This window comes from Amphibalanus amphitrite, unplaced genomic scaffold, assembly GCF_019059575.1.
Source record: "Amphibalanus amphitrite isolate SeventyFive unplaced genomic scaffold, NRLGWU_Aamphi_draft 000853F_arrow, whole genome shotgun sequence".
NCBI lineage: Eukaryota > Metazoa > Arthropoda > Thecostraca > Balanomorpha > Balanidae > Amphibalanus > Amphibalanus amphitrite.
The window spans coordinates 161410-176523 of record NW_024882347.1 but is presented as its reverse complement, the minus strand read 5'-3'; the positions used below and the strand labels follow the sequence as shown (position 1 = coordinate 176523).

Below are 15114 nucleotides of genomic sequence, written 5' to 3'. Positions count from 1 at the left end.
TCTATTCGTCTGCGCTTCTGGGAAGCAAACAAGACCGGAGAGGCGGTTTGCGTGAACGCTGCGGTAAAACTCGGCCTGTGAATTACCGAGCGAGGCGTCGGGTGCGCTCTCAGGCATATTTTTACCAGACGCGTGGGGGAAAATGACCACCAGACGCAGTGAGCATTACGCACGCCGGCGGGTGGTAAATTGGTGGGTGGCCCACGGTAACCTTCACGGCGCCGCTGCTGCAGGGACATCACGGAGGTACTGAGGGGGACAGTGAAAAATGGTTGGGACTTTGGAGGACACTGGGTACGGGATCGCGGTAATTATATTGGGCGCTACGGAGCTGTTCAGTCTCGTCTGGTGAAGACAAAAAGAGAGCTAAAGGTCTTTCTTCCTCCTAAATTGATGGAAAGAGAGAAAGAGAGAAAATAGAGGAGGAAAGAGATAGACAGGGGAGCGGACGTGGGAAATGAGGGAAAAAGTGGTGATCATCGACATTGTCACAGTGTTGCAAAGGCGTCACGGCTCTCGCCGTCATCCCCATGCCTCGCCTTTCCAAGGTTCCTTCGTCTCCGGTCACTTAACTCGACGTCGTGAGCAGCTGCCGAATCACGTGACCTCAGCGGACGATCTGGTAAAAATCGCGTGGACCTTCGCCGGCTGAGGATATAAGCAGTGGCAGAATAAGGAAGCTCAGAGGCTGCTGTGTCAGGCCAGGTGCCATGGCGCCGCTTCTACTGCTGGTGGCTCTACTGGCGGCTAAAGCTGGCCGGGGCGCGACTCTCAGTCTGCCAACATGTGAGTGATTTGAGAGTTGAGAATAGAGAGGTTGCCGCGTAGTGCTTACTTTCAGCTCCTTACGTGTAGGTATAGTTCGCCTGTTTCTTTGTCAAAAATTGTTTGGCTCCAGTGTTTCAATCATATTTCGAAAAGTTTGCGTACTGCTTTTTGTTCAAGCTGTATCGTTCTCGTCCTGACTGCACGACACTGTCAAACCTGACGCGGACACACCTCTGTCTCTCCCTCTCCAGCATGTGGCGCCGAGACCTGCGGCCCTGGGGAGGAGTGTCGACTGCTGGTGGACTGCAGAGCTGGCCCGCCGGCTGACCCCTCTTCTCTACCAACCCCTGACACCTACCTCCCGCCGTGCGCGCCGCGGGCCGTCTGTGTACCAACTCCTTCCTGCGAGTCGGTCCGCTGCGGTCGGAGCGAGCAGTGCCGGCTGGAGACAGACGAGTCTGCGTCCGATCGGTACATCCCACCGCTGCAGCTGCCCGTCTGCCACACAGTCAGCTCCTGTGACGAGCTGAACTGCCCTGACGGACACCGGTGTGTGGCTACCTCAGACTGTGAGAACGCACCGCCGGAGCTGGACGGCTACCTGCCGCCCTGTCGCACGCTGTATGTGTGTGAGAGAATGATCTGTGAGGAGAAGGAGTGTGGGACGGCGGAAAAGTGTCAGATGAGGGAGAATGGACCTGTATGTGAGGTCAGAACGTGTGATGATATGGGATGCCAACCAACAGAGAAATGCGAAGTTGAAGAATCTGGTCCCATCTGTAAAACGAAAACATGTGATGACATTGAATGTGATGAGAATGAAAAGTGTGAGATGGAAGAGTCGGATCCCGTCTGCCGAAGCCTCACTTGTGGTGACATGAACTGTGAAACAAATGAGAAATGTCTGATGGACGGAGGCTCACCCGGTTGTGTGAAGAAGACGTGTGAAGACGTTGAGTGCCAGGCCAGGGAGAAATGCGAGCTGACTGAATCTGGACCCGTCTGCCGACGACTCACTTGTGCCGATATCAGTTGTGGCGACGAGGAAGTCTGCAAAATTAACGAAGGAGTGCCTTCTTGTCAGACCAAAACTTGTGAGGATATCGTCTGTGACGAGAGCGAGCATTGTCAGCAGACTTACGACGGACTGAGGTGTATACCGAGATCCTGCGAGGATACGGGCTGTGGGGAAAACGAGGCCTGTGACCTGACCACGGTCGTGCCCGAGTGCCGCCCGCTGACCTGTTACGACTTCGACTGCGATGACCTGGAGAAATGTCAGGTCATTGATGGGGTTCCTGGGTGTCATAACCTGACCTGTGCCGATATAGAGTGTCAACCACACGAGAAATGTGACATTGATGTTGGTGTTCCTACGTGCAATCTTAAAACCTGCGAGGATATAAAATGTGAAGCAACTGAAAAATGCGAAGCGGATGGAGGCATCGTGACATGTGTTGTGAAAACCTGCGACGACTTTGAATGCTCTCCAAGCGAAAAATGTCAGCTTGAGGGTGGCTCTCCCACATGCATCCCTAAAACTTGCCGTGATGTCGAATGCGACTTCGATGCAACATGCGAGCTGACCGCGTCCGGACCATCGTGTACGTGCGGCGGTGTGCAGTGTGGTGACACGGAGGTCTGCATTACTACCTACTGGGGCCCGACCTGCCTGCCGGCGAGCTGTGAGCTGACCGGCTGCCGTCCGGGCCAGGTGTGTAACACGCGCGACATCGTACCCTCCTGTCAGCCTGCCTCCTGTCTGGAGATCCAGTGCGGACCGCAGCAGACGTGCCGTGTGGTCGACGGTGCTGCCATCTGTGGGGGAACTGAGGAACTAGGTGGTGGTGGTGAGACGGAGGAGGGAGATCGGACCTCGACTGGCTACCCGTCCCCATCAGCCAGGGACACAGATGACCGATATAGAGAGGAGGCTGAAGGCCGAGGAGGCATCCCTCCTGGGTCAGTTGATGGCGGCTCAGTTGAATTTGTCACAAAAGACAACGAACTGGAAACGGGGAAAACAGGACTGAGAAAGAAAAGTACCGGTGATGCGACCCACGGCGGTGTGGATGGTCCGATCGGCGGTAACGGGCACTCGAGCGTTCCGACGGACGTGCGAGCTGATTCTCATGCGGGCTACGTCTCGCCAGCAGGGCATGTCCCGGATCCGGAAACTGAGGGAGTCCACTCGGGAGCGAAGTTGATCAGCTGTGCTGACCTTACCTGTCTGCAGGGCCAGAGCTGCGTGGTACTCGCCAACGTACCGGCCTGTGTCCCTGACCGATGGTGGCGCCACTTGATACACATGCAGCGCCACCTACAATAGTGTTCGCACTTGACTGTCTTGTGGATCTGGTTGCTTACCCAACGTATTATTCGAAGTTTAACCCGCGCGGGGCTGGGGGGGGGTAAATTTTACCCCCCCTCGCGAATTTTTGCGATATCTCAAAAACGGCGGCGCGCAGCGCCGCCAAATTTTCAGTACCTTTTCTTACATCAATTTGACACGTTCCCTGAAAATTTGAGCGAAATCCGTCGGAAAATTTTTGAGAAATTGACGTTTTAGTGACGTCATGTTCGCCATTTTCGCCTCAAAAACGGCAAAAGTTCAAACGCCGCTAACATCTTCATTTTTAAAGGAATCAAGACGTAACAAAAAAGGTTATACGTAATTTTACTTTGTCTATCAAATGGCTATCTCGGTTTTTTGAAAATTTTGGATTTTGGCCTAAATTTTTTCAAAAAACTGACTTTTTTGGGAAAATCATTATAAAATCCAAAATTTTGAGTCTATCGAAAAAACCGGAATATATGTCAGAGAAGGGGTCTATGTGCACCTACATACCAAATTTTAGAAGAATCGGTTCAAAAATGTGGGAGTTATTCAAAATTTTATGACGTCACGACACACAAAATTTTTGAAAAATGACTTTTTTGGAAGTTCTAGACCTCGTACAGAAACAAAAATAGCACCATTCGATTCCCCGTGAAAAACTGCATCAGATAGACACCTTTTTAGGCCTTAACAACCAACTTCAAAATTTGACCTCACTTGACCTGACCTTGACCTGACCTCGACCTGAAATTCATCCAGAGGTGGTCCATATCACTTATTGAGTGTGCCTATTGAATTCTATGAGTAAAATGACCCATAAAACATGTGTCGCACATGCCCTTTTCTATATTTTGTTTTTTGGTGACCTGACCTGACCTGACCTGACCTTGACCTTGACCTCTGAATGATATTGTATGCAACGAATATTGTCTTGGTAGCCTAAGAACACGTTTTGGGCGATCAGTCTCAGTCCATGACTCCATTCTTCGGCAACTACGGTGCAAGGCCGATACTGTAGAAACTTGCAATTTGTACCCTTGACCTGACCTTGACCTTGACCTCAAACTTTAAATTAAGTACATGTTTTTAGTAGTTCGTGATGAGAGCTTTCGATTGGCGTTTGAATTTTCCAAATCGGACCATCAGTTCGGGAGATAACAGGGGGGGTAAAATTTACCCCCCCCCCCCCAGCCCCGCGCGTTCGGCTGGAGACCCCAGCCCCGCGCGGGTTAAAGTAGATAGTTGTTACGCAAACTTTGTTTTGCGTAGGGAAACTCGTCCTTGATGAATCGTTGAAGTGCTCAGAGTGCTCAGTGTCCATAGGCTATGGATTATGGAACTGGTGTTGAATGGTGAATAAATTGATGGGGTAGGACAGTTGAATGCGTTTGAATCATAGTTTGAATGACCTAGCCTCAGAACTTCGAAATGCATTATTTTTTTCTGACGCCAACATTTCGAGATGGAACGCCTAGCAAATGGTGAAAATGATAGTATAATGTACCTAACCGAGGTAAATAATAACGTGGAAATCCGGGCAGATGAATAGGAGAGAAATTTTCCGCAATGACAGGGGAATTATCTAACTGGTCCTTTCTATTGATAATATGGTAGCAAATAATTCTTACAAAACTAGCGCGACAGTTACAAACGTGACCTTTAATTTGCCTTTGATTGCAGATTGGTGAATGGAAAGACGTTTTTTTCAGAATTTATTTATTATTCATCTTACCTTACCATTCGTCCAAGGCCTCGGCGGCGGCGCTCCGGCCATCGAGACCTAACATCTCGAGTCACCTTTTCTTCTTTCTGTAAAGAGGTATTTGCACGAATAAAGATAGTGATAGTGCATCAGCATTTTCAAATTGGCCATTCAAGGCCACTTCAGTTTCAAATTGAAATCATGTTGATGTGACAAATTTGAATTATTGTCATAGCCTGAAATGGCTCATGATTTTCAGTTCAGTTGATATACACTAACAGGTCTAGAAATGTGGTCTTGGATGCTGCAGAGGGGTGGGCATCCTCCCTAAAAAAAACTCTGTATTATTGTAAGCCTGGTGTCCCAGGAAGATGCCAGATAGGTACCTACTGTTGTAGGGTAGGTTGTAGGTTTGTAGGTTGTAGGTTAGATTAGGTCAGGTTAGGTTTATTTTGGTCTAGGTATCTCCGTCATTCCAATCTGGCATCTTCCTGGGATATGCCAGGCTTACTAATACCGAAAATTCCGCATATTCCAAAAACTCATTAGAGTTTGATTCCATATGTACTGTCGTGCAGTCTAAAACATAATTTTCTTCATTATAGTTATGTTTTTTATCTATTTAAAAAATAATATATTTCAGATGCTGCAAGGGGGAGGGATTTGCCTGAAATGTCCCCCTTGGATCTACCAGTGCTGATTTCTGACAAGATACAGCATAACTTATCAACTGCTGATAACTGCATTACAGTAAAAGGCTCTGAACTTATTGTGCAAGATAGTAAATGACAATATATTTTCACTCAAGCATGATGATAAAATATTCACACTGCTTGCTCTATGTAAAGAGAAGGATTATCAAATATTAGTTCCCAAAACAAATTTATAATTGTGTCTATTTTACATTGCAACTCCCACAGCCCAACCAATGTACTAGTAGGTAGGTAGTAGGTATTGTAAGACCTGTTATTATAGGTAGTCATTTTATAATAATTTCCTGTGCTTTGAAATAAAATCAAGATTACTGTTGTCTTGACTTGTTTTGATGCATGTATTTCAGACTCTTAACAATAATTATCAATTAATGGAATTGTTTTTTTGTCTATCATTTTCTAGAATTAAAATCACTGGAAAATAGTTATCTGCCAATATATTACCCAACTTTCATCAATGATCATTCAATCAGCCACCTTTCTCTCCATAGGGCCACCGAAAATGCTAATTGAGCACCACATTATTTATAACAGTTGAGAGTAAGGCAGGACGTAAATTTTGTCTAGTGTGCTCCAAATTAAAAGTCAACAAGGCTAACTGAGATGCCTAAGATCAGGTGCTAACATATTTGCAAAATCCCTAAGTGGAAATAGTCCTGGTTCTTCCTGATTCCTGAAATTGCCCAATGTTATGTTGCTCACATGGTCACTCATTACCAGATAGGTACCCACTCAAGTACCATCCCAAACTAATTCAGTTTCTGTATCACCCTGCCTGCAGAACACAGACCATGACGCCGCCGACCCGCGCGGTCCGCCACCGCTCGCGGCGCCGACTGGCCGCGCTCGCCTTCCTCTCCAACATCTCCCTGGACGGCACGTACCGAGACACCAAGATCAGCGGCCTGAACCAGCGGCGCGTGGCGCCGGCGCCCGCCGCCGACTCTGGTGACGTCGTGGACGCGCCCAGCGCCGCCGTCACCGTCACCGCGGCGGTACCGGCAGTGGGCTCAGAGGCCGCCGAGGTCCCGGCCCCGGTTGATGCTGTGGACGGGTCCGGGGGCCCGTCGGCACCGGTCGCCGCGGCGGAGACGGTGGCGCCGGTGGGGGCCGGAGCGGCCCGCCCGCCGCCCGTGCTCGGCCGTCTCCGCCGACAGAAGAGTGTCGACTCGAGCTGTAACGGCGAGACGACGCGTGCCGCCGAGGCAGCCGCCGTCACACATCGGGAGAGGTGGGTCCGCTGCAGCCGGGGCACTAATCGATACGCATTACACGACTGTATTTGCACGGAAAAGCGATAGATATTCATGGTGACACATTTGGTGGTTTATCCATGTATCTTGAATTATGTCTCTTCAAAACATTATCGTATCGAGTTGTATGAGTTTGTATCTTGTGTCACCGGCGATATTGGCCCCGGCCCTAACCGATACCGTCTTCATCCCAGGTGTCTGACGGTGGGCGGCGATTCGGACGGCATTCTGAAGCGGTTGGTCCACCAGACCAATATTGGCAGTCTGCTGGACGACATGCGAGGCGGCCACGCCAGCAGCAGCTGCGAGAGCGTCTGCGGCAGCGGTGAGTGTAGGGGAGCACGTGACCGTCTGACTGACGGGGGTCGTACCTAGCCGTGGGCATGGTGGCAGGCAAGGCTAGCTGATAGTGAGGCGGGCCTGGCCGGCGCTCATTCGGAAATGGAAGGGAGAATGAGCTTTTAGTGCCGACTTTTCACCGGAAGCTGTGGGCCCTTAAATTTCATGGTGCCGAAAAATAAAGATATGACAGCGGAACTCTTGTTCATAGTTCAAATAAGACTGTTCCCCTTCCTGCCACCCTCGTTTGCCCGTTTCTGGCGCTCCCTCCCCCGTGGAGTCTCAGGCTAGACGGCGTCTCGCCTTCAGAGAGTGGCGGGTGCACCCGTACGCTGCCAGCTGAGGCAGGCTGCGGTGACGGGCCATCCGACGCGGGCGCGCACTACGGCTGCTGCTGTGGCCCGTCGCCCCCTCCGCCGCCCCGTAAGGCGGTGTCTGTGGCCGTGTTAGAGGGCTTCCCCATTTGGGCCATCCACGGCTGCTGCTGTGTAAATGTCACTGCGTCCGAAGTAGTGCGTGCATTCACAATAAGCTGGTTCCGATGTCACTGCCGTGTTCTTCCGATACACTGCGTCGTAAGTCTGTTCTCTCAGCACACCTAAACAATTTCCCTTCAAATCGGTGAGGTAGATTCTGTGCGCCATGAGGCCAAGCTAATGCGCAATGTCGCGCCCTTGTGCACTGCGCTGTCGGCCTTCGGCTGAATTTGGTATTTTATTCATGGTTGGGACTTGTAGTCTTCGTCACTGTACATGTTAGTCACTTTACTCGACGTTGTGTCACCGAATGATTGGTGTATCTTCACACATTCCCTCACCTGCTTTAATTGGTAAATGGACATTCTTGCTGGAATCTATCCAAAATATTTATACTCCAACATCTTTTCAACATTAATCTGATCTGACATCTTTTTTGTTGATAAATTGGAGTTTTGAAGGTTTGGGGACCTGTATTTGTGTGCTGCCATTGCGACTTTATCTACCACCACCCCGCGCTCCTGCCTGACTCTCACGCTGTCCTCGCTGTGCCCGCAGTGCGGAGTCACAAACTGTGCAGCAGCGTCTCGGAGGTGTCGGCGCCGGCCGTGCGGTTCGTCCACTCGGTGCGCGACCGGTGCCCGATGGCCGACGAGCGACTGGTGCTCGTCTCGGCCGCCCGGCTGCCCCTGCTCGTGCACTCGCTGCTGCCGCCGGGCCGCGCGGCGCGCACCGGCAGACGGGAGAGACACGAGCGGTCTGACCACAGCTCGCGGCGTCGGTACAACTCCGGCAGCCGCGCGCCGCTGACCACCATCGCTGACCGAGTGGACGCCTTCTGTCTGCTGGGACTGGAGCCGCTGCAGGAGGGACAGGTGGGGCAGGGACGCTACAGGAGGGACTGGGGCCGCTTCAGGAGGGACAGGTGGGACTGAAGGGACAGGAGCCGCTTCAGGGGGGCAGGGGGGACGCTCCAGGAGGGACAGGAGAGACGAGTGGAACGGGTGGAACTCTTCAGGAGTTATAAGTGTTGTAGTGTATTTTGCTGTAGTAGGTTGCGATACCTGTTACTAGGAATCTGTTCGGTATTCACCTGCTTTTAAATCCTTGTCCTCTTTTTTTTGTCTCTGACAGGAAGTGTCATACAGCCAGCTGCTGCAGCCCTCCTCCGCTGCTTTCCGTCCGCCGCGCCGGCTTCACTCTGTGGAGAACGAGCTGGAGGCCGCCGCCGCCGTCCACCAGAGGAACACCGCCCTGCACGTGCTCAACCGCTGTGTGTCCCACGACCCGAGCGGGACCGCGCGGCCGGCCGCCACAGCGCCCTGGACGTCCGCCGACAGGGGAGACAAAGGTTAGGAGATGGGGTAGTGGTCGAGGAGACCGATCAGAGACGGGTAGTTGGTAGGCGAAGGAGACGGATTGGGGAGACAGAGACAGGTAGTCCGTGAGACACATTGGACCCGAAAAAAGTTCGGGGAATTCATATTGTGACGATTAATAACATATTAGCGGTAGTTTTGAACAGTTGAGTGCTGGCTAGAGTGGTCAATGGCCATCATAGAATCTTCCCAGTACGGTTCCTTTTGGTGGATGGGCTGTGCGTCCTTACGGTGGCGTGACACTCTCGTTCGCTGTCTGTCCGTATGTCGACACCTATCGCTGTTCTAACGTCTGTCCATATCTGCGTGTTTCCTCCAGTTCTGGAGGAGGAGCCGCCTGGCGAGTCGCAGGCGATTCCGTACGACCCTCTGCTACTGGATAACCCGGAGACCCAGTCGGAGAACCACCGCACCGTGCTGACCTTCCGCTCCTACCGGGTCAGTCGCCGCCGGGCGCAGAGAGACGCCGGGACGGGCTCAGGCTGTTGAGGCCATTGTGGTCGGGATGTGTGATTATCTGATATTCAATGATGTATTCAGTGGGTCCATATGAGATATACACCACAGTGTCTCCAGTGATGCAATGAGACGCCACCTGTTTGGTGTCGCTCACCCAGTGATTTGATAAGACACCGAACTTAGTCAGGGAATGACATTCCCTTACTTCAATATCTTATGTTGCTCTTCAATCATGTGATGAGACATCCCTTGTGCCATCCCCCAAGTGGTACAATGAAAGTGTCCCCGCCCCTAGAGTGATGAAATGTGACGTGCCCTGAACATATTCCCTCTGCTCCTCACAGTCGTCCATCATTGACTACATGAAGCCGTCGGAGCTGAAGAGGGTGACCAATGAGCAGTTCCGAGAGCAGTTTCCGCACATTCAGCTCACTCTCTCCAAACTGCGCAGGTAAGCTGTGTGGCAATGGGTCGGGGGGGGGGGGGGGGAGGACAATCGGATGGCTGGAATTCCATGTGATGCGTTGGGAAGAGGAGTGCAATGCTGTCAGTGCGGGTAGCAGGTTTACGTGGGGATGCTGATCCGGGTCGTAAGATATCTACAATCGGAGGATCACTCGGCAGTGTCCCAAAATTTGTCAATTTGGGTGGAACAAGACATTCAAATAAAAAAAATTTCAACTCCCACCTTCAACTTTCAAGAGCAATTTACCACTCATGAAAGAGCATCTGCTTGCATGATCGCATCAGATTCTACCATTGTACAGAAAAGTGTGCAATGTTTTCTTCTTCTGTTCTTTATTTTCGGGGGGGGGGGGCTAATGTTATCAAGAATATACCACCCTCATCCTTTTTTTGGAGAGGAATTTTCCCCTCTAACACCCAAGCATTAATATAATTTTGTGACACTGTCACTCGGTCAGCTTTAATATCACCGCGGTTCCCCCGTGTGCCCGTGAACAGGCCCCATTTGGTCCCGCACTGACTGATCCGAGCTCTCCTATCTCAGTTCTCCCGTACGCTCTGACCTTAGCTCCATATGACCCCGTTTCGCCCGCAGCCTGAAGCGCGACCTGCGCCGGATCGCCAGTGAGTGCCACATCGACTCCCTGAGCGTGGCCCAGGCGCACGTCTACTTCGAGAAGCTGGTGCTGCGCGGTCTGATCGACAAGGCCAACCGCAAACTGGTGGCCGGCGCTTGCCTCCTTCTCTCGGCTAAGATGAACGATGTCAAGGGCGAGTCGATGAGCCAGCTCGTAGAGGTGAGACTGATAATGGTAGAGACTAGAGAGACAGGGGCTGAAGGAAATGTTTAGAACGTAGCCCCTCCTACGAATGAAATAAAGACGTGGATGAAAATAAAAATAAAAACGTGAAATAAAAAATGTTTGAATGTATGTTTGGGCTACCGGGTAATGGAACGATTGAAATCAAATCGATAAATTGTTTGCCGCTACACAATCAAAAATAAGCTTAGTCGGCGTTGAGAGATTTAGATAACACACTATTTAGATAAGTGTATCCATTATCCCTTCAAAATTGTTTTTTTTTTTTGCAACGACAGTGGTGAGCGAGGTCAACCATGTAAGTCCTCCCGACCGCTGCTGGTACAATGGAATGAGGCAACGGCGGTTCTCATGCGTTGTTTACACTAGCTCAGCCATCCAGAGGCACTGTCTGTGTGTGCGGCGTGTCTGTTCCACTTCACTGACAGTCACCCCTCCATTTCCAGAGAACGGAGACTGTGTTCCGCATCAACCGTCGCGACCTGATCACCTGCGAATTCAGCGTGCTGGTGGCGCTCGAGTTTGCCCTGCACCTGCCTCCCAGTGAGGTGGAGCCCCACCTGCGCCGTCTGGAAGCCTGACGACTGTTGATTTAGCCGGGCGGGCCGGCGGGGAGAGAAGAGAGGGACGATGCTGCAAGAGTGTCACCCTGAAGGAGAAGAATGACGTTGCTTCCTATCAAATGGAGATAGGGTGGCGCTGTACATATCTCCGCTTCCGGCAAAAGGCGGGAGGCGTCCTACAGCACATACGTCCGAGGAGAGAATGTTGGCAGTCCTGCATCCAATCCCTTCGAGGAGAGAGGAGCGATGCTACACCCAACCCCCTGAAGGACAATGGTGACGGTGCTTTCCCTACTGAAGGAGAGTGACACCAGCTCGACCACATGGACGAGCGATTGACATTAGTACATAAGGAACATAAGGAAACAATGATGTTCCGGGTGGGTTGTTCCTGCTTAAGTGGATTTGCGCTTTTCGGGTGCGACTCAGCATTTTTGCTGATAAAGACTTGGTGACAAAAGATACTGAGATCGTAACGGGACCAGCTCGAGCTTGAAAGTGAAGACAATGGACAGACAAAGTGGTGCACACATTTGGGTGTCAAAGTTTTGTTTACGGAGTGTCCAAGAAACTGTCAGTGTTTTGTGGGACGTTATATCGTAGTGCCGGCGGCTGCTATGGCGTGTTGGCTGCTGCTACGGTGTACCTACACTTGTGTCCGTCCTTCTCTGACAGATCTACCAGCTTGATCGTCCGGCATTTCAACTGCCCCCCATACTAGCACCATATACTCGTAATTTCCTAAAACGGGCGGTGAATATCAAAACGGAGCTGCCTGCCACATGCACTTTGCGTTTTTGTCGTTGGAGTAGCTAGTAAGCTGAGTGCATCACTTCGATGTTATTGTAACCGTGATTTGTCCGGGCTTACCGTTAAGCGACACTGTGCTAAAACGTGTAGCTGTGACTCGTCGGGAGCTTTCTGAGCTGTGTGTCGCTATTGAAGCGTGGCCATTACGTTGTCACTGGCGGCTAGCCCCAATGTCGATGTCGCTAACTGTTACATGCTGCGATATTTTCGAGATGCAGAGGAGTTGGAACTGAAGAGGCTCGCGTCATCGTGCAACCGCCTGATTGTGTGCAATATTGTTGATTGTTGACGGGTGACTGCTGGGTTAAGTGTGGTTGCTTGGGTGCCGTGTGTATTTACAATATTATTGAGCGCTGACGAGTGACTGTACTGGACGTTGTTGTTTACCGTGTGCAATATTGTTGAGCGCTTGTGAGTGTGCGCTGGACTGGGTGCTGTGAGTTATTATAACTCAAAGGGACGTGCCAGCTCGCCGTTCCGTGGTGTAAGATTCAGGCCGCGCACGGTGCTGTCGTTGGCGTGTTTCCGTTATTCAGATATCCGAGGTCGCTGTTGTAAAGCTTCTGGAGTTGAGGTGTGTCCGACCCTCAATAAACGTACACTGACAGTAACGTGGCTGTTTAATTGGCGTTTTTTCTTCTTCTTTTAGTGGTAGCTGAGGTGCAATAGATCCGGCATAGCAACGTTGATTTACTCCTACACAGATACGTAGTTGTTCTTAAGCAGCATAAAGCGGTATCCATCGTGGTTTGATCGCACGACGTATCGTTGAGGTGAACACACGTAGGTACGTTGTTATCACGATGGAATTATCGAAGATCCTATTATAACACAGACCAGAAGTTACATGGCACGAAAACTGCAACGGCATATGCAGCAAAGGCGCAACGGGCTGGAGACTGCAATAGTGTATACCTACAACAGACACCGCGGTATGGAGACTGCAATAGTACACACAACAGGCACCGCCGTATGGAGACTGCAATGGTACACTGATAAGTAGCACCAATTGGTATGGAGACTGCAATAGTACACTGATAAGTAGCACCAATTGGTATGGAGACTGCAATAATTCACACAACAGTAACACCACGGCATAGAGGCAACGGTAACACTACGCATGGAGACTGTAATAGTACACACAACAGTAACACCACGGTATGGGGACTGCAGCAGTACACTCTTGTGTAGTGCAGCGGCACGGAGACTGTAACGATACACACAAGAGTAACACTACAATACAGATACTGCTATAGTACACACAACAGTAGCACCACGATATGTAACTACGGCTATTTATAGTCACCGTGACTACGGCTACGTTTCCATGACACAATCTAAGCCGATTTTCAAAAATGGATTTGCTCCATCATAGCATTTAACCCATATATGCATGAATTAATTTTTTGTCGAGTATTTGTATGAAACTTTTTAGCATTGTTAAACAACATGTTACTAAGCTGCTGACATCAACTGTTTTGTTTTTACATTTAGTGCTTGCCTGATATGCTCGTTCAAAGTGACGTACAAAAATGTACGTCTATGCCAGGTGTCAAAAAGACAATTGTGACGTCTGCCGCAGCCGTCTTAAAATAATACATCCGATATCCCTAATACAATGCTAACGTCTTTCGTACTTCAGAAGCGATGTATGAGGGATGGGTTGGGGTGGGGATGGGGTTGTGGAAGGGGTAGGGTGACGTCATGTCATCGTTAACCTGGGCGAGGGGAATAACTTGTGTTGTATGGTCAAATATGATTTAGATATGTTGTGTTGCATTAGAGACCCTTGGAAATGGTAGTTACAATTCATACGTTTAATTAGGAAATAGATGTAGATCATGTATGATGAAAATAAGGAAATTTGCAAAACACAACTCAATTATGTCAACTTTTACCGTCTATGGAAAACTTGTCTTACGTACATAATAGTCAACATAGTAGATCTATAAAAAGAGCACGTTGTCAATGGCGATCAGGAGGCGTTCTGCTGCTGGCCACCGACGCGGTGACTCTGTGCTCCCCTACATGGCAGTCACAGTCCGGCGCCCGGCGCGCTCCATGCTGACTACCTGACTGCAGAGCTTCTTGAGGAGACAGAAGATGTAGCCGTTCCGCTGGGGGCCTTCGCCCAGGACGTCTGCCTCGTCCACGCAGCTGACGCGTCGGTCGTCGTAATGGCACCACCTGTCCCGTCCCACACTGTACACGTCAGACACTGTCCCGAGCGCGTGGCCCCGCTGTAATGACTAAAGACGGCCATCAGCCGGACGTAAAGTCGCCGGCATGGTCAACGGAGCAGAGCGACTGGTCGCCCTCGACTTAGAACTCGGAGAGGTGCGTCTGTCCAGGGGCGTCAGCCGGCTCTTCCTTCCCCAGTGACGGCATGATGGCCTCTTGGAACTCGTGATCCTCGACCACGTCCATCCAGCGGATAACAGCCGCACTGCAGCCGTTGTTGGCAGTCGTAAATGCTTCGATGGTCTGATTGGACTTCTTCTTGAAGGCGTTGATGTCGGTGAACTTGTTTACCTTCAGAAGGCGATTCCCTCACATGGTACCCGTGCCATGGAACTGGCGCTTCCGGATCTCTGCTGCAAAACCGATCATCAGGGTCAAGATTGGTGCTGCTTTGGAAGTGACATGCATCCATAATCATCCCGAACCGGTTGAGCCGGTGGGTGCGACCAGTTACGGGCTCAGTTACGTCTTTACGGCTCAGTTACGTCAGTTACGGCTCAGACCAGTTACGTCAGGCGGGCTGGGTCAGCATTCTCTTCGTCGCTAGAGTCTTCGTTTGTGTCGACGCAAACTTCCGGCGGCTCTAGGACGACGACCGTGACATCGGCGACTCGACTTCGCTCCTCGATGCCATCCAGAACAGGGCTGCGGAGTCGGAGTCGGAGTCGAAGTCGGTCGGAGTCGACAATTCTGACCGGAGTCGGAGTCGGAGTCGATTTTGGAAACCGGAGCCGGAGTCGGAGTCAGAATCACCGACAAACCCATCGACTCCGCTGACCTGGCAGGG

The 15114-nt window shown here is 50.9% G+C and overlaps 2 protein-coding genes across 2 annotated transcripts; both read left to right on the top strand.

The window, feature by feature from the left end:
• The first annotated feature begins 710 nt into the window (after positions 1-710).
• Positions 711-2949, top strand: LOC122367145 (keratin-associated protein 10-11-like). Its single transcript, XM_043339980.1, has 4 exons — positions 711-786; positions 1020-1468; positions 2393-2730; positions 2925-2949. Exons 1-4 carry the CDS (start codon positions 711-713, stop codon positions 2947-2949), a joined length of 888 nt encoding a protein of 295 aa, XP_043195915.1.
• A 1809-nt stretch (positions 2950-4758) lies between these two features.
• On the top strand, positions 4759-12697 carry LOC122367147 (CDK5 and ABL1 enzyme substrate 2-like). Its single transcript, XM_043339982.1, has 9 exons — positions 4759-4925; positions 6303-6752; positions 6969-7099; positions 8148-8464; positions 8724-8940; positions 9288-9406; positions 9772-9878; positions 10488-10689; positions 11160-12697. The coding sequence occupies exons 2-9, from the start codon at positions 6313-6315 to the stop codon at positions 11292-11294; spliced, it is 1668 nt and encodes a 555-aa protein (XP_043195917.1). The 5' UTR covers positions 4759-4925; positions 6303-6312; the 3' UTR covers positions 11295-12697.
• The last annotated feature ends 2417 nt before the right edge of the window (positions 12698-15114 follow it).